Below are 16,289 nucleotides of genomic sequence, written 5' to 3'. Positions count from 1 at the left end.
TGTAAATGATGACACGCAAGTATGTTTCAGTCCCTTTTGTTCCACAAGTTTTTTGTTTTTTATTAAAATATGTTTTTATTGATTTCAGAGAGAGGAAGGGAGAGAGAGACAGAAACATCAATGATGAGAAGGAATCATTGATCGGCTGCCTCCTGCAGGCCCCACACTGGGGATCGAGCCTGCAACCCGGGCATGTGCCCCGACCGGGAATCGAACCGTGACCTCCTGGTTTATAGGTCAACGCTCAACCACTGAGCCACACCGGCCTGGCTCTACAAGTTTTTTAAACAAGAGAAAGGGCTGGGGGTTGTGCCCCATCTCAGGGGCAGCCCTGTCTCTACCAGGTGCTGGGTCTGCGCCTCCACAGCTGCCCTGCACCTGGACGGGGGCCAGCGAGGAGACGGTCCCTTTCTTTCTGTCCTCGGGCAGGCCACTTCTGGGCAAATCTTCCAGCGTCGGGGCTGGGGGTGGGGGGAGGGGGGCAGGTCAGAGGAACCTGTAGCCGGAAACCAGAAACCCCTCTGCTGAATAGGGACCTGGCCCAGGCCCCCTGCCAACTGGCTGTGCTGGGGGGCCAGCCCTTTGTCTCCTTCTCAGCTGGTTAGAGGCACTAAAAAGACTGCCTCTCCGCCAGGCCTCCTGGGACTTTGGGTTTGGCCACAGGGTGGGAGTGGGGAGGCCTGAAAGAAAGAGCCATGGACCTTGGGCCCTTCCTGAGGAATCCCAGGGGCTGGCTTCCTGGTCCCGATTTCATAGAAGGGTAAACTGAGGCCGCAGGTGGATTTGTACTGAGAGCGGGCATCACCTACGGTGTCCTCTCAGGGCCCTGTGTCTTTTTGAGTCTGGGGTGACTAGGTGCTAAGCAGCGACCGAGCACCTCTCCTCAGCGAACAAAGGGCCCTGGCTAGTTGGGGGGCGGGCCACAGGGTCAGCGGTGGCCGTGTTGGAGGGCTAGGGAGGGGGCCGGCGAGGGAGCAGGCACAACCCGCCCCGTTTTGTTTTTGTTTTCCTTTTTAAATATATATTTTTATTGATTTCGGAGAGGAAGGGAGAGGGAGAGAGAGATAGAAACATCAATGATGAGAATCACTGATAGGCTGCCACCTGCACGCCCCCCACTGGGGATCGAGCCCGCAACCCAGGCATGTGCCCTTCACCGGAATCGAATCCGGGACCCTTCAGTCCCCAGGCCTATGCTCTATCCACTGAGCCACACCAGCTAGGGCACAACCCGCTTCGTTTTACCCTAAAGGCTCTGTCCTGGCCCGGAACGTGTCCACGCGGTCATGCCCCCCACGCACCAGCCCTGCAGTGGACCTGGAGGAGGAGGAGGAAAGCTCAGTGGACGGCAAAGGGTAGGTGAGGGGAAGGGCAAGAAGACACTGGGGTCCCAAGGTTGGGTCTGAGATCAGAGATCCAGGGACCAGCGGCTTCCGAAGGGCTGACTGGAGACCCCTCCCTGTCTCTGCGGCTGCCTGATTCCTGGGGGAGGCCACCTAGCCTGGGCCAGCCTCCTGGCTTCACGGACTAGGTACCCCTGGGTGTGATTCCTGTGGTGGCCACCAGAGGGCGCACAGCCCCTCCTGGGCCCTGGCCCGCCCGAGGGCACCTGAGTTACTTGGTCACTTGGGGTGTTTGTTGGAGGTGTGGGTAGGCAGCCAGGGCCCACTCACAACACATCCTGGTGAGGACCCACTGTGTTTCCAACCCCTGTCCTCCCTGGCTCCCCTGCAGGGACCGGAAGAGCACAGGCCTGAAACTCTCCAAGAAGAAAGCCAGGAGGAGACACACTGATGTAAGGAGCCCCCGGCTGGCAGAGGGCCCTGGCAGGCTCAGCCTCACCCCCGAGCCTGGGCCTGTCTGCTCTGCCCCATGTGTCCCTCCCGCGCCAACTGCCCTGTGGCCCAGCGCGGCCCACCTTAGCCAGGTGGGGCATGCTGCAGGAGCTCCTCCCTCGGGTCTCAGGGACATTGGCAGCCTGACCTCCCTGGGACATAGGCGGCTGGGGACTCCCTGCATTCACTCCCCTGCTGGGGTCCCCTTCTGGGCCCTGGGGTGGGGAGGGCAGGAAAAGGGGGCACAGAAGCTGAGACCCATGTCCTCTCAGGACCCAAGCAAGGAGTGCTTCACCCTGAAATTTGACCTGAATGTAGACATTGAGACGGAGATTGTGCCGGCCGTGAAGAAGAAGGCGCTGGGGTAGGGCCTGGAGGGCCTGCGTGCGGAATGGGCTGTGGGCAGGGGCAGGCTCCTGCACAGTGACTGTGTGTGTCTGTGAGCATGTCCCCCAGCTGTGGGCAGACCTTCTCCTGTGGTGTGACAGGCCTGTGCACCCGTGTGAGCAGTCCCACCCTGTGTGCGTGGCCCAGTCCCTGGGTATGGACGGGCCTGGGACAGTGTCTGCCCTTACGTGCAGGACACACCTCTGTGGTGTGTGTGGGTGTGCACATGCACCTGTGCGTCCGTGTGCTTGTGTGTGACCCCATGGGTGCTCCCTTTTCCACTGGGAAGGCGGGTGGAGCTGGGGCCCTGGGTCGGGCGGGAGGTATGACTGCCCCCTAACAGACACAGCTCCCGTCTGGGGCAGGGAGGTGCTGCTGCCCATATTTGAAAGGAAGGGCATCGCACTGGGCAAAGTGGACATCTACCTGGACCAGTCCAACACCCCCCTGTCCCTCACCTTCGAGGCCTACAGGTTCGGGGGACACTACCTGCGGGTCAAAGGTGAGCAGCTGGCTGGGTGGAGAGTGGGGGCGCCTGGCTGGGCCTCCTGGAGATGAGCGCTTCTCCCAGGCTCAGGTTCCCATTGGCAATGGCCCTGCGCAGGCTCATTACCATACAGGTGTCCGCTGGGCGGTGCAGGGCGGGGCCTCGGGGAGGGCGGCTCGGCCTTGGTTTGGATCCTTGGGGAGAGAGGACCCGAGCCCCCTCTCCCACCAGACCTGGGTGTTGAGGACCTCTCCTTGCCCCCTAATGCTGCCCCAGCCAAGCCAGGGGACGAGGGGAAGGTGGAGCAGGGAGTGAAGGACTCCAAGTCCCTGAGTCTGCCCATCCTGCGGCCAGCCGGAGCCGGGCCCCCGGGCCTGGAGCGCACGGACCCCCAGAGCCGCCGGGAGAGCCTGGACATCCTGGTGAGGAGGAGGCTGGGGACGGGCCCCGGGGAGGTCAGCTGGGCCCTCATTGCTCCTTCCTGGGGCTTTAACCTCCCCTCCTTGAAAACGGGGCTGGCTCTGGGAACAGGGGCCCTTTTCTGATCTAAGGTGGTAGGTCTGTCTCCGAGAGTCTGCTTGTGCCCAGCGAGTGTGTGTGTGTGTGTGTGTGTGTGTGTGTGTGTGTGTATGAGTGTGTGAGTGTGTGTGTATGAGTGTGTTGAGTGTGTGTGTGAGAGTGTGTGTGTGTGTGAGTATGTGAGTGTGTGTATGAGTGTGTGTGTGTGTATGAGTGTGTTGAGTGTGTGTATGTGTGAGAGTGTGAGTGTGTGTGTATGTGTGTGTGTATGAATGTGTGAGTGTGTGTGTGTGTGTGAGTGTATGTGTGTGTGAGTGTGTGAGTGTATGTGTATGTGTGTGTGTATGAGTGTGTGAGAGTGTGTGTGTGTGTGTGTGTGTGTGTGTGTGTGTGTGTGTGTGTGTGACGGATCCCCTTGGAGCTGTGTGAATGTTCTCTCCTCGCCTGCTCTGCACTGTGGCTGGGAGGCTGGGAGTGGCCCAGGTGCATCTGTGTCTGGATCTTCCAGGCCCCAGAGCACACGTGGGTCCTGGGTGGGAGCCGTGGCACTCCAGGACCCACACGTCCTGCAGAGACCCTCCCACGTCACAGCCTGGTCCGAGGTCCAGGAAACCCCCCATGGGGCGGGGCTGTGGGGACCAGGGCAGGGCTGGCCTTGACCCCCCCTCCCTGGCCAGGCCCCTGGCCGCCGCCGCAAGAACATGTCAGAGTTCCTGGGAGAGGCGAGCATCCCTGGGCAGGAGCCCCCTGCGCCCTCCAGCTGCTCGCTGCCCAGCGGCGGCAATGACAGCTGGAAGAACCGCGCCGCCAGTCGCTTCAGCGGCTTCTTCAGCTCGGGCCCCAGTGCCAGCGTCTTCGGCCGGGTATGTGGTCCCGTGGGCCCTGGGGCAGGGCAGCGGCTGGCCCTGACTCCTGACCCTGACGCTGGTCTCCTTTCAGGAGGTGGACAAGATGGAGCAGCTGGAGGGCAAGCTGCACGCCTATGGCCTCTTTGGGCTGCCCCGGCTGCCCCGGAGGCTTCGCTTCGACCACGACTCGTGGGAGGAGGAGGGAGACGAGGAAGAGGATGAGGACGGTGCCTGCCTGTGGCTGGAGGACAGCTGGCGGGACCTCATGGATGGGCATGAGGTGGGTGCCACCCACAGCCACCTCCTCCCTCTTCCGGGGAAAGGACAACATGATCCCCCCACTTCGTGGGGCCCTTCTGAGCACCCAGTGACAGGATGTTCCCAGGACAGCCCTGTGAAGCTGTTGTCATCATTAACCCACTTTGGGGAGACTGAGGCCAAGTGCAATTACAGTGTGCCATTTAGACGTCCTATTGGTAGAGGAGGGCCCAGAACTTGGGGGACCCCTGAGTCTCTACCAGGAAAAGGAGGTTACATGCAAGGTTGCTCCCCTCCCCACTTCCTGGCTGTCCTGCACCCGGCTCCTGGCTGACCCCTCCTTCCCCACAGAAGCTGACCCGGAGGCAGTGCCACCAGCAGGAGGCGGTGTGGGAGCTCCTGCACACGGAGGCCTCCTACATTAAGAAGCTGCGGGTGATCACGAACGTGAGTGGGGCCCAGAGCCACCCCATCTGCTCCCTTTGGATGCCCCTCTCCCCCAGAAGAGTTAGGGCAGTGATGGCGAACCTTTTGAGCTCGGCGTGTCAGCATTTTGAAAAACCCTAACTTAACTCCGGTGCCGTGTCACATATAGAATTTTTTTGATATTTGCAACCATAGTAAAACAAAGACTTATATTTTTGATATTTATTTTATATATTTAAATGCCTTTTAGCAAAGAAAAATCAACCAAAAAACTGAGTTCACGTGTCACCTCTGACACGCGTGTCATAGTTCGCCATCACTGAGTTAGGGCCTTTGTAGAAGGGGCAGTTGCCAGGCCACCAAGTGGGAAGGAAGCAAGCAGGGCTGCACCTGGGAGGGCCTTCCGGCAGGTGTGTGGGTTGAGCTGAATTAACACGGGTCTCACGCTTTGATTCGCTCATTCAACGGCTATTCCCGAACACCTGCTGTGGGCCAGGCGCCCAGCAACCCACACCCTAGCTGTGGAGACAGCCTGGGTAGGCACTGGGGCATGTGTATGTCGGGACTTTGATCTGGGGGGTGGGGAGCACCTGGCCTGGGCTTGGGGGTTCAGGCAGGCCCCCTCTGAGCTGAGACTCAGAGGCTGAGCCAGGGAAGAGCAGAGGACAGCTTCCTTCCAGGTGGGGCCTGGGCAGGGCGACCCTCCGGGGGCCATGGGGTTTGGGCGTTTTCTGAAAAGGTGAACCCTCGCTGCCCCTGGGTGCCTAGAGCCTCCGGGGAAGCGAGAGGGGTAGAGGGGAGCCTAAGAATCTGGGTGGGGATTCGGGACTGGGACCCCCAAGCTGCAGCGCCCGTCCTCCCACAGCTGTTCCTGTGCTGCCTCCTGAACCTGCAAGAATCAGGGCTGCTGTGTGAGGTACGGCTGGGCCTGGGGGAGGGGATGGGTGGGGGCGGGGCTTGAGCAGGGGTGGAGACGGAAGGGGCGGGGCTGGAAGAGGGTAGACCTACCAGTGGAGGAGGTGAAGCGTGGGGCGTGGCTTCAGAGGGGGGATGGAGGGGGGGCGAAGAAAGGGAGAGGACGAACGGGGGCGGGGCGGGGCCCCCGGGTCGGGGAGGCTGGGGGCGGGGCCGAGCGCACCTCCCGCCCCTCCAGGTGGAGGCGGAGCGCCTGTTCAGCAACATCCCCGAGATCGCGCGTCTGCACCGCGGGCTGTGGGGCAGCGTGATGGCGCCGATGGTGGAGAAGGCGCGGCGCACGCGGGCGCTGCTGCAGCCCGGCGACCTCCTCAAAGGCTTCAAGATGGTACGGACCCAGCCGACCCGGGCCGGGCGGGGTGACGCGGCAGCAGGGCTGGGGCGCCGATCTCATCTGCTCATCACCCCACCTCCCCGGGAGTAGTGGCCCCGCCCGACTCCTAGAGGTCAGAGGCAAGGAATGCCCAGTCGGTCGCCCGGGTTGGACCCCACCTGGCCGTCTGCCCTTGCTCCCTGGCCGAGGGGGTCACGCCCGCCGAGCGGCTGTTTTCTCCTACGGAAAAGAGGGAGGATAGGCTTGTCACCTGCGGGGTGGTCGGGGTGGTCGCGAAAGGGCCAGGGAGCGCTTGTGCAGGGCCCGGCCCGCGGGGGGCGTCAGTAAAGTAACCGGTGTGCGTTCTCCCTGCGCCAGTTCGGCTCCCTCTTCAAGCCCTACATCCGGTACTGCATGGAGGAGGAGGGCTGCATGGAGTACATGCGCAGCCTGCTGCGCGACAACGACCTCTTCCGGGCCTACGTGACGGTGAGGGCGGTGAGGGCGGCGGGGCGGGCTGGTGGCGGGGGCGCCGGTGGCCCACCTTGGCGGCCGGTGCGCAGGAGCTGGCAGGGGGCGGGGCCTGGGATCGGGGCGGGGCCTGTTCTGAGCCCCGCCCCCCCGCCCCCCCCCCCCCCCCCGCGCAGTGGGCCGAGAAGCACCAGCAGTGCCAGCGGCTGAAGCTGAGCGACATGCTCGCCAAGCCCCACCAGCGGCTCACCAAGTACCCGCTGCTGCTCAAGTCGGTGCTGAGGAAGACGGACGAGCCGCGGGCCAAGGAGGCCGTCATCACCATGGTAACCAGGGCGACACGGTTCCCTCTGCGGCCGGGCGCTCCCTGACCCTGGGTCTGAACCAGCCACTGTCCACCCCCAGATCAGCTCCGTGGAGCGCTTCATCCACCACGTGAACGCGTGCATGCGGCAGCGACAGGAGCGGCAGCGGCTGGCGGCCGTGGTGAGCCGCATCGACGCCTACGAGGTGGTGGAGGGTAGCAACGACGAGGTGGACAAGGTGGGCAGCCTGACCCTGCTGGGAGGGAGAAGGGGCCAGACTGGCAGGAGGGAGGTGCTGGAGTGAGTCTCGCGTGGGGAATCCTCGCTGAGCTGGGAGGTCAGCCCTGACCCCCCGCACCTGACCCCCCCGCACCTGCCCTCCCCCCCCAGCTCCTGAAGGAATTCCTGCACCTGGACCTGACCGCGCCCATCCCTGGTGCCTCCCCCGAGGAGACGCGTCAGCTGCTGTTGGAGGGCAGCCTGAGGATGAAGGAGGGAAAGGACAGCAAGGTGACTCTAGGGGCCACCCCGTGTGCAGGGCCCCTGCCCCGCCCCCGCTTGCCCTGCAGGTTTGGGCCACCTCCTGGGTGGAGCCAGTGGTTCTCAGCTGCCCAGTCATTTGGGTGGTGATTCAAGAACTAGTGACCTTGTGGTCTATGAGGGATGATTATCTGCCTGCAGTTGGCGCTTTACAAATCCAGCAGCATGGCCACAGCCCGTGGGTGCCTGTCTTGCCCACTTGATGCCATGTGGTTTCTGGTGGGAGGGAGGGAGGGAGGGGCACACTCCGTTAGCAGGCCAGGAACAGACACTTGCACTGAGCTAGTAATCTGTCATGCGCCATGTAGCCCAGAGCCTGCAAGTTGCCTCCCAGTGGCTAGTCGGCCTGTGTACTGAAGGATTCCGAGTCGACTCTGGCCAAGGGCACATGCAGGCTCCATCCCCAGTAGAGGGCGTGCAGGAGGCAGCCAAGCAATGATTCTCTCTGATGTTTCTCTCCCTCTCCCTTCCTCTCTGAAATCAATAAAAATATATTAAAAATAAAATAAAATTTACCTCCCTTTCCTCTTTAATATCAAGTTTTAATTTAAATAAGTCACAAGTCTATAGCTCAATGAAAGAAAATCGTCTTGTTCTTCCTTTTTTAAATTGACTTAAGAGAGGAAAGGAAAGAGAGAGAGAGATAGAAACATCAATGATGAAAGAGAATCACCGATGGGCTGCTCCCTGCACGCCCCCCACTGGGGACTGAGCCCACAACCTGGGGCATGTGCTCTTGGCCAGAATCGAACCCAGGACCCTTCAGTCCACAGACCGATGCTGTATCCACTGGGCCAAACCAGCTAGGGCTTGCTGTTCCTTTTAATTCTGCTCTCACATTCATGGCCATGAGGACAGGGGAGGTGTTTGACCAAGTCTGAGTACCCCCAGGAGAGGGCGCTGCAGCAGGCAGGCGGAGGGTCCCTGCCTGAGGCCCCAGGACCCTGGCTCTGACCCCTGGCCTCTCCTGCTCCCCCTGCCCCCCAGATGGATGTGTACTGCTTCCTCTTCACGGACCTGCTCTTGGTGACCAAGGCAGTGAAGAAGGCTGAGAGGACCAAGGTCATCAGGCCGCCACTGCTGGTGGACAAGATCGTGTGCCGGGAGCTGCGGGACCCTGGTGAGGAGCCCGCCCCCTGCCCCTGGGCCAGGGCTGTGATGGGCAGGGCAGGCAGAGGTCTTGGCGGACACTGACTCGAGCCCTTCCTAAGCAGGCTCCTTCCTCCTCATCTACCTGAACGAGTTCCACAGCGCCGTGGGGGCCTACACGTTCCAGGCCAGCGGGCAGGCCCTGTGCCGGGGCTGGGTGGACTCCATTTACAATGCCCAGGTGAGAGAATGCCGGGCGGCGGGCAGGCGGGCGGCCTGGTGGGGCTGCGGCTCACAGCCCACCTGCCCCTGTGGACGCCGCCCCCGCCTGCAGAACCAGTTGCAGCAGCTGCGTGCGCAGGAGCACACGGGCAGCCAGCAGCACCTGCAGAGCCTAGAGGAGGAGGAGGAGGATGAGCAGGAGGACGAGGAGGAAGATGAGGAGGATGAGGAGGGTGGGGAGAGTAGCACTTCCGCCGCCAGCTCCCCCACCATCCTGCGCAAAAGCAGCAACAGCCTGGACTCCCAGCACTGGTACGCTTGCCCAGGACCCCCAGCAGGCCATGCCAGGCAGGGCAGGCACTGCAACCTGGGGCTCCTGACCCCCAGGCTGGGCCCGGCTCCAGTTCCTTTCTCGGAATGGCTTCATGCTGTGAACCCAGCAGGGAGCGGGTGTGGGTTCTGGTGTGGGAGCACCAGAGTCTAGGCAGGGCTGGCAAAGGCTTTTCAACTTGCCGCCAACTCTGCTTCATTAGTAGCTGCTTGGAGCGAGCTGAGGGTGCTCAGGCTGTGTCCCGTGATGGAGACGGATGCCATGCTGATGTCCGCTGTGGGCACAGGAGCTGGGGGATCTGGGCTTATGCCATGTTGGCCATCTCTGAGCCTCAGGCGGGCAGGGCCGAGGCTGTGGGCCCCTGCTGTGCCCAGCCGGGGCTGCACGGGGTTCCTTTGCCGGGACTGACTCCCTTCCCGGCCTGCAGCGCCTCGGACGGCTCCACAGAGACCCTGGCCATGGTGGTGCTGGAGCCCGGGGAGACGCTGTCCTCTCCCGAGTTCGAGGGGGGCCCCTTCAGCTCCCAGTCGGACGAGATGTCCCTCAGTACCACCGCCTCGTCCGTCACGCCGACCAGCGAGCTGCTGGCCCTGGGCCCCGGGGACGGCCGCTCCTGCTCCATGGACTCCGCCTACGGCACCCTCTCCCCCACCTCCTTGCAAGACTTTGCGACCCCAGCCCCTGCGGCGGAGCCAGCGCCCCGGCCCCTAGATTTACCACAAGCCCCTTCACCCCCGCCCTCGCCCCGCCTCCGCCGCCGCACCCCTGTCCAGCTGCTGCCCCGCCTGCCCCACCTGCTCAAGTCCAAATCTGAGGCCAGCCTCCTGCAGCTGCTGGCAGGGGCCGCCACCCAGGGGGCGCCCCCAGCCCCCAGCCGCAGCAGGTCGGAACTCTGCTTGGCTGCCACAGCCACTGGCATGAGGACTCGGGGCTCCCCTCACGAAGATGGGCCCCGCTGGAATTGCGGGGGCGCACCCAGCCCTGGCAGTGGCTCCCAGCCATTAGAGATGGAGGGCAGGACCGCCTGCCTGGCGGGGGAGCCCGAAGGGCCCGCCAGGAGGAGCAGAGAGCTGTTCTCAGGGGCCTCCCCCAGGGTCCAGCCTGAGCCACCCCCCGGGATCTCTGCCCAGCACAGGAAGCTGACGCTGGCCCAGCTCTACCGCATCAGGACCACCCTGCTGCTGAACTCCACGCTCACCGCCTCGTGAGTGCCTACCTGGGGTGGAGAGGGCCGGCGGCCCAGCGTGCTGGCACTGGGGGCACTGAGCCCTGGGGGTTGGTAGGGGCGCAGTCATGGCTGGAGCAGGTGGTACCCAGGGCTATGGATGGAAGAGGGAGCCCAAGGCCTGCCCCAGAGCTTGGCTGAGGGTGTCTTCGGCCAGCAGTGGTGAGGGGTCAGAGGTCAGAATTGTAGCGGGGAGGAGAGGGTGGCTGGAGTCCCTCTGAGTGGCATCAGCAAAGGAAGAACTGTCTCTCCCCTCCCCTCCCCTGCAGGGAGGTCTGAGCAGAAGGAGGCCCCCAAGGGTGCCACTGACCACGGACAGCAGACAGCAGGCCTCTGGGGGAGTGCGGCCCTGCTCCAGCTGCTGCCCGTGTGCGCACAAGACGAGTGCCGGGCCGGACCCCTGCCGCCGCTGGGCCGTTTGCACTTGGCCAGACTGGATGGAGATGGAGGAGGGTTCGGCAGAGGCCCAGGCTCAGGATGGCCCCATAGTCCCCACCGTCACTAACCTGCGCCCACCCCCACTCCCGCCCGCCAGCCCAGCAGGATTCCTCGTCTGCTATTCCCTGAAGTCACCAGCTTCCACTGCGCTGGGCTCCAGGGCCACCCACCTCCACCCTCCTCTGGCCCCAGATGGGACAGTCGCTTGCCCTCGCCTCCCTCTCGCCCCCAGGCCCGCTGGGCTCGCTGTAAAGTTGCATATTTATTGAGCTTTGATTCTTTTATAAAGACTTGTACATACGCCACTGGAAGGAGGCCTCTGCTTTCGGAACCCACCCTTTTCAGGACTCGGGGACTGAGCTCTTGTCCCCCCATCTGTGGTGGGGCACCGGGGGAGAGACCGCGGGGAGCAACAGTGAATTAGGGGGCAGAGGCCACCAGCCCAACACCCCAAAACCAACCCATCCCCTACACAGCCATGAGGTCCACCGTTAGAGCCCCTCATGGTGCCTGCCTGGGCTGCCCCGTGAGCTTATGCCGGGGTGGGCGACCTGTCCTGGGCTCACCGGGAGTCTCGGGCTCCTCTCCAGAGGAGGGGCCCCTGCACCCACACCTTACAGCATCTGCAGGGGCTTGGCTCTGAAACCCCGTGGAGGAAGTTACTTCACCCCGGAGTGGTGGTCTCAGGGCTGAGGCTGGAAGCCAGGCTGGGCACCAGAGCAGCCCTGTGCTCTGTGCACCTTGCTGCCCGCCCCCTGCCACCCCTGTGAGGCCCCCCCCAGGTCAGGGCTCCACTTCCAGGGCCCCTGGGCTGTTCCCCGACCCCCACCACAGAGGCAGGCAGGCTCACGGGTGGCAGGGGGCGGGCCCTGCGGCTGGGTGCTGGGCCGGAACTGCGGTGGGCAGGGCGGGCAGAGTGGGGAAGCCCCCGCAGGCACATGCCTGTCCTGCCCCTTCCAGTCGCGCTTGAGGGCCCAGAGCGGCGAGGCACCGGGCCATGGACCGGCAGCCCCGGCGCTGGGCGGCAGTGGTGGCTGCAGTGAGTGGGGATGGGGGCGGTGGGGAGTAGGGGGGCGGCCTCAAGTCTCTGGGCCTGGATCTGCGGGGGGAGGAAGGGGTCCCGCGAATAGAATAGCGAATATCTGAATCTTGCTCCCAGACTCGCTGGGGGTTGGGCAGGCCCTGCCCTCTGACCTAGTTAGAGGCTCAGCCAGGGCGGGCTCTTCCGACGAGAGGAAGCGCCCTGCCAGGGTCCCTGAGGTCTGGAGGCCCCGGAGGGAGAGAGCGGGGTCCCTCGGGCGGGGTGGGGTTGGGGCTGCCTGTTTCCTGCTGGAGGGGCCCTGTGAGGGGCTGGGGGAGCCCTCCTCTTGCCCAGCCGGGCCTGTCTCCCTGTCTCATCCCCACCCCCTGGGCACCCCTTCTGCCCAAGAGCCTGAGAAGTGGGCTGCTCTGAGGGCAACATCCCGGGGCCTCTGACGCTGGGGAGACTGGGCAGGGAGAGACCCCGCGTGGGGAAGCCATGCTCACGCGGGAGCCAGCAGCCCCTGTCTCCCAGGCCCTCCTCCTGCTCCTGCTGGGCGCCCAGGGCCGGGGTGGCACCCCCAGCCCCAGGTGTGACTGTGCCCCCGACTTTCGGAAGAGGACGGATCCGCTCTGCTGCAGAGGCTGCCCGGCAGGTGAGTGGCTGCCGGGGGGGGGGGGGGGGGGGGGGAGGCTGGGAGAGAAATAGGGAGGGAGGGGGGGAGGGAGGGAGGGAAGGCGGGAGCCCCTCTAACTCTCTGACCCCAGCTTGGGCTCCACAGGGCAATACCTAGTGGCCCGCTGCACAGAGCCCTGTGGCAACGCCACCTGCATCCCGTGCGCCCAGGGCACCTTCCTGGCCCGGGAGCACCACCACGAGACCAGCTGCACCCGCTGCCAGGCCTGCGATGAGCAGGGTGAGGAGCTGCTGGTGTCCGGTGGGGGCCCTGAGGACAGGCTGTGCCTGCCTCCTTCTGAAGGAAGTGGCTGGTTTGGGCCACCCCCCTCTGGCCCCTCTCCTGACCCTACCTCAGGGCGCCCTTCCCTCCTGGCCGCCATCCTGTCTGCACAAACCTCAGGCCTGGTCTGTGGGGTGTGCGCTTCCCTCTCCCTTGGGGTGGCCCTGTCTCTGTTCTTCCGGGGATCTGCCCCTAACGGCCTCTGCTCCCCCATCTCCCTGCACCCCCACCAGCCTCCCAGGTGGCCCTGGAGAACTGCTCAGCAGTGGCCGACACCAGGTGTGGCTGCCCGCCAGGCTGGTTTGTGGAGTGCCTGGTCCCACACTGCATCGGCAGCTCGCCCTTCCTCTGCCACCCGTGCCTAGACTGCGGGGCCCTGCACCGCCACACGCGGGTGCCCTGTGAGTACCCCCAACACGGGCTATTGACCCCCACCTCCCTCTCTCCCATCTTGATCCCCCTGCCTCCCTCTCTCCCACCTTGACCCACCCCGTCTCTTGGTGTACAGGTTCCAGCAGAGACACCGAATGTGGCGCCTGCCTGCCTGGCTTCTATGAACATGGCAACAGCTGTGTGTCCTGCCCCACGTAACTTCCTGGCTGCCCTGGGCAGGGGGAGGGGAGCGGGGCGCAGAGCGGGGCCAGGGGCAGGGAGGAGGGGGCTTGGCCCTGTGGTGGGTGGGCCCCTCCAGACAGACATGTAAAGGGAGACGTGGATTCACCTGTGCCAGGCAAGTAAGGGCCCTGTGGTAGTCCTTGCAGCTGTGCGTGAGGAAGAGGATTTGGCGTGTACAGAGAGGGGCATTGGTGGTTTCAAAGCTTGGGCTGAGACTCAGGACCCGCCCCTGGTTCCCTGGAGGCTGTTGGGCAAGCGACTTCACTCCGATGTGTGGCGTCCCCATCTGAACCTGGGGGCGTTCGTGGTCCCCCCGCAGAACACCTCCCATCTGCAGACCCCCTTCCAGGTGCTGGGGTACACCAGGGAGCACAACAGGCGGTCCTGGTCCTATGGAGCTGGCCTTTTAGTGGCCCTCAATCGGGCCTAGAAGCAGCTTGATAAATCCTGGTGGTTGATATAGTTACTGGGGACACGGGCGTTTCAGCAGTCCTTCGGGAACATTCTTGGGTAGAGCGAGGCTCCCGGGGAAGAGGCCTGGAAGGGATGGAGAGGTCAGGCAGCCTGGACAGCCCGCCGGGTGGGTCCTCACTCCCTGACCCCCCGCCCCCAGCAGGAGCACCCTCTGGAGCTGTCCTGAGCCCTGCGCGGCTGCCTGCGGCTGGAGGCAGAGTAGGTGGCATGCTGGGGACACAGCAGGAGAGCTGGGAAGGGCCGAGGGGAGCCTGGGGGTGGCTACCACCCAGCACCCACCAAGTGCTCCCTCAGTGTTCTGGGTCCAGGTGCTCCTGGCGGGCCTGGTGGTTCCACTCATGCTTGGTGCCACCCTAACCTACACATACCGCCGCTGCCAGCCCTGCAAGCCCATGGTTCCTGGTAAGTGCATGCACATTTGCTCACACACGCGTGCATACCCACACACATACATACGCGCGCACACGTGCATACCCACATGTGCATACACACACATGCATGCCACACATGCATGAATACCACCCCATACACATGCATACGCATACATGCACACACTCCTATGAGCCCGGGGTCAGAACAGGTAGCCAGAGCCCGCTCGGCCTGATGCAGAGGGGAGCTGGGGGAGTGCTGGTGTGTGTGTGTGTGTGTGTGTGTGTGTGTGTGTGTGTGTGTGTGTAGAGCAGCGGTTCTCAACCTGTGGGTCGCGACCCCTTTGGCGGTCGAACGACCCTTTCACAGGGGTCACCTAAGACCATCCTGCATATCAGATATTTACATTACAATTCATAAGAGTAGCAACATGACAGTTATGAAGTAGCAACGGAAATAATTTTATGGTTGGGTCACAACATGGGGAACCGTATTTAAAGGGCCAGAAGGTTGAGAACCGCTGGTAGAGGAACCCAAGCGAAGCTGGACCAGCATCCAGGTCCAGGAGCCCTGCCTGGTTGCTGGTTAAGCTCTCTTGTCTCTCAGCAGATGGAGCCGGGATGGAGGCCCTGACCACCCTGCCGGTGAGAATCCCAATCACGTTCTGGGTGAGGGTGAGCAAGTGCCCAGGCCTCAGCCTCTGGAGCCCAGAGGTCGGGCCTTATCAGAACTCCCGGTGCCCAGGGCGTGGCTGGCATGGAGGAGACCTCACAAACACGTGTGCCAAGTTATCAGGGAATGAGGGCAGCACGGGCCTGTCCTCAGGCGGTGGCTCTCAGGAGGCTGCGGTCCTCAGGTTAACAGGAGCTAACCGTTCAGGGGGATGATGCCACCCTGGCAAGGGCAGGGGCTGGGGACTCCAGCAGAGGACACAGCTCTCCCGTGGGGCCGGTGAGAGGACATGGCCCGCCCGGAGGCGGCCCTGGGGGTGCTTGTTGGCCAGGCTCCAGCAGAGCGGCCTGCTAGGTAAGCAGGGCTGACCTGGGGCCTCTCTTGGCTTCCAGACCACCCACCTCTTGCCCCCTGAGAGTGCCCACCTCCTTGTGGTGCCACCCAGCGGCAGTGAGAAAGTCTGCCCCGGCCAGTTGGTAGGCCACAGCTGGACCCCTGGCTGCCCCCAGACCCAGGAAACGCCTGGCGCGGAGGTGCCGTGGTCCTGGGACCAGCTGCGCAGCGGAGCTCTGGGTAAGAGACTTCACCCCATCCGCCCAAGTCCCAGGTGAAAGCTGCGGTTTCCTGGGGCGCCGCTTGCCCACTTCCCGTTCCCTAACTAACCGGGAGGACCTCCCAGGCCCTGGCCACAGACCACATTCCCAGGGTCTCTCTGGTCTGTCCCCAGGCCCGCCGCCGCCGCTCTCGCCAGCGCCCCCTGCAGGCTCGGCGGCCGCCACGCTGCAGCTGGGCCCGCAGTTCTACGACGTGATGGACGCGGTGCCCGCGCGGCGCTGGAAGGAGTTCGTGCGGACTCTGGGGCTGCGCGAGGCCGAGATCGAGGCCGTGGAGGTGGAGGTGGGCCGCTTCCGCGACCAGCAGTACGAGATGCTCAAGCGCTGGCGCCAGCAGCAGCCCGCGGGCCTGGGCGCCATCTACGCAGCCCTGGAGCGCATGGGGCTGGACGGCTGCGCCGAGGACCTGCGCAGCCGCCTGCAGCGCGGCCCGTGACGCGGGGCCCGCCCGCCAGCCGGGGGCCCCGAGGGCCCTTGCAGAAGCCCTAAGTACTGTTACTTACGCGTGTAGACATTTTATGTCACTTATTATGTGCGCCTCTGGCACGGCCCTGCGTAGCAGCGCCAGCCGGCCCCGCCCGCCCCCTGGGGGCTGCTGAGGGCAGAGGCGCGGCGGGGAGCACGGGGAGGGGTTAGGAAATGGCTCGGCTGGCGCTCAGCCTGAGTGGGCCGGGGCTGTGGTATTAAATCGATTAAGAAAAGCTGCCGATTGGTGTCTCCACGGGCTGGGGCTGGGGCTGGGGTATGCAGTGGCCCAGGCTTGGTTTCCTGAGGCGTCGGAAGGGCCGGAAGGCTTGCCAGCCAGCGACTGGGACGCACGGTGGGAACCAGGGTGGCCCTCAGCGCCCCAGCCTGGCCCTCCCGCTCCGCTGTGGCGGCTGCCCCGTTACCCCGGGA

The 16,289-nt window shown here is 64.0% G+C and overlaps 2 protein-coding genes across 16 annotated transcripts in view; both read left to right on the top strand.

Annotated features, from left to right (window-relative positions):
- The window catches only part of PLEKHG5 (pleckstrin homology and RhoGEF domain containing G5), a 45,670-nt gene extending 34,690 nt beyond the window's left edge, over nucleotides 1-10,980 (top strand). For 7 of the 11 annotated variants that reach the window (XM_036348217.1, XM_036348214.1, XM_036348222.1 and 4 more), the window contains 19 exons: nucleotides 1,253-1,355; nucleotides 1,735-1,795; nucleotides 2,108-2,199; nucleotides 2,588-2,724; nucleotides 2,986-3,131; nucleotides 3,906-4,091; nucleotides 4,168-4,356; nucleotides 4,686-4,781; nucleotides 5,626-5,676; nucleotides 5,914-6,063; nucleotides 6,427-6,537; nucleotides 6,696-6,845; nucleotides 6,925-7,062; nucleotides 7,215-7,334; nucleotides 8,352-8,484; nucleotides 8,576-8,694; nucleotides 8,788-8,987; nucleotides 9,434-10,210; nucleotides 10,501-10,980. In XM_036348217.1, the coding sequence (XP_036204110.1) occupies nucleotides 1,253-1,355; nucleotides 1,735-1,795; nucleotides 2,108-2,199; nucleotides 2,588-2,724; nucleotides 2,986-3,131; nucleotides 3,906-4,091; nucleotides 4,168-4,356; nucleotides 4,686-4,781; nucleotides 5,626-5,676; nucleotides 5,914-6,063; nucleotides 6,427-6,537; nucleotides 6,696-6,845; nucleotides 6,925-7,062; nucleotides 7,215-7,334; nucleotides 8,352-8,484; nucleotides 8,576-8,694; nucleotides 8,788-8,987; nucleotides 9,434-10,210; nucleotides 10,501-10,510 (2,969 nt within the window). In that variant the 3' untranslated portion in view covers nucleotides 10,511-10,980. Of the gene's footprint in view, nucleotides 1-1,252; nucleotides 1,356-1,734; nucleotides 1,796-2,107; nucleotides 2,200-2,587; nucleotides 2,725-2,985; nucleotides 3,132-3,905; nucleotides 4,092-4,167; nucleotides 4,357-4,685; nucleotides 4,782-5,625; nucleotides 5,677-5,913; nucleotides 6,064-6,426; nucleotides 6,538-6,695; nucleotides 6,846-6,924; nucleotides 7,063-7,214; nucleotides 7,335-8,351; nucleotides 8,485-8,575; nucleotides 8,695-8,787; nucleotides 8,988-9,433; nucleotides 10,215-10,500 lie in introns of those variants that run through there. The other 4 variants (XM_036348216.1, XM_036348220.1, XM_036348215.1 and 1 more) reach the window with 3 other exon arrangements.
- Nucleotides 10,981-11,758: 778 nt separating this feature from the next.
- TNFRSF25 (TNF receptor superfamily member 25) lies at nucleotides 11,759-16,278 on the top strand. Of its 5 annotated transcripts, none has more exons than XM_036348240.1 (9): nucleotides 11,759-12,345; nucleotides 12,472-12,606; nucleotides 12,882-13,049; nucleotides 13,157-13,235; nucleotides 13,880-13,935; nucleotides 14,032-14,139; nucleotides 14,713-14,750; nucleotides 15,171-15,351; nucleotides 15,506-16,278. In XM_036348240.1, the coding sequence occupies exons 1-9, from the start codon at nucleotides 12,189-12,191 to the stop codon at nucleotides 15,826-15,828; spliced, it is 1,245 nt and encodes a 414-aa protein (XP_036204133.1). In that variant the 5' UTR covers nucleotides 11,759-12,188; the 3' UTR covers nucleotides 15,829-16,278. The 5 variants fall into 5 exon arrangements, with proteins under 5 accessions (XP_036204133.1, XP_036204132.1, XP_036204131.1 ...); XM_036348239.1 differs by having other exon boundaries at nucleotides 13,877-13,935; XM_036348238.1 differs by having other exon boundaries at nucleotides 13,880-14,139.
- The last annotated feature ends 11 nt before the right edge of the window (nucleotides 16,279-16,289 follow it).

The sequence above is a fragment of the Myotis myotis genome, unplaced genomic scaffold (assembly GCF_014108235.1).
Source record: "Myotis myotis isolate mMyoMyo1 unplaced genomic scaffold, mMyoMyo1.p scaffold_m19_p_2, whole genome shotgun sequence".
Classification (NCBI taxonomy): Eukaryota; Metazoa; Chordata; class Mammalia; order Chiroptera; family Vespertilionidae; genus Myotis; species Myotis myotis.
The sequence above is the reverse complement of the archived record's forward strand: the minus strand, read 5'-3'. Positions and strand labels throughout refer to the sequence as shown.

Coding starts and splice junctions, on each gene's coding strand:
- TNFRSF25 (XM_036348236.1), top strand. CDS start 12,189: ATGCTCACGCGGGAGCCAGCAGCCCCTGTCTCCCAGGCCCTCCTCCTG. Junction 13,050..13,156: donor CCGCCACACGCGGGTGCCCT/GTGAGTACCCCC, acceptor CTTGGTGTACAG/GTTCCAGCAGAGACACCGAA. Junction 14,751..15,170: donor AGGCCCTGACCACCCTGCCG/GTGAGAATCCCA, acceptor CTTGGCTTCCAG/ACCACCCACCTCTTGCCCCC.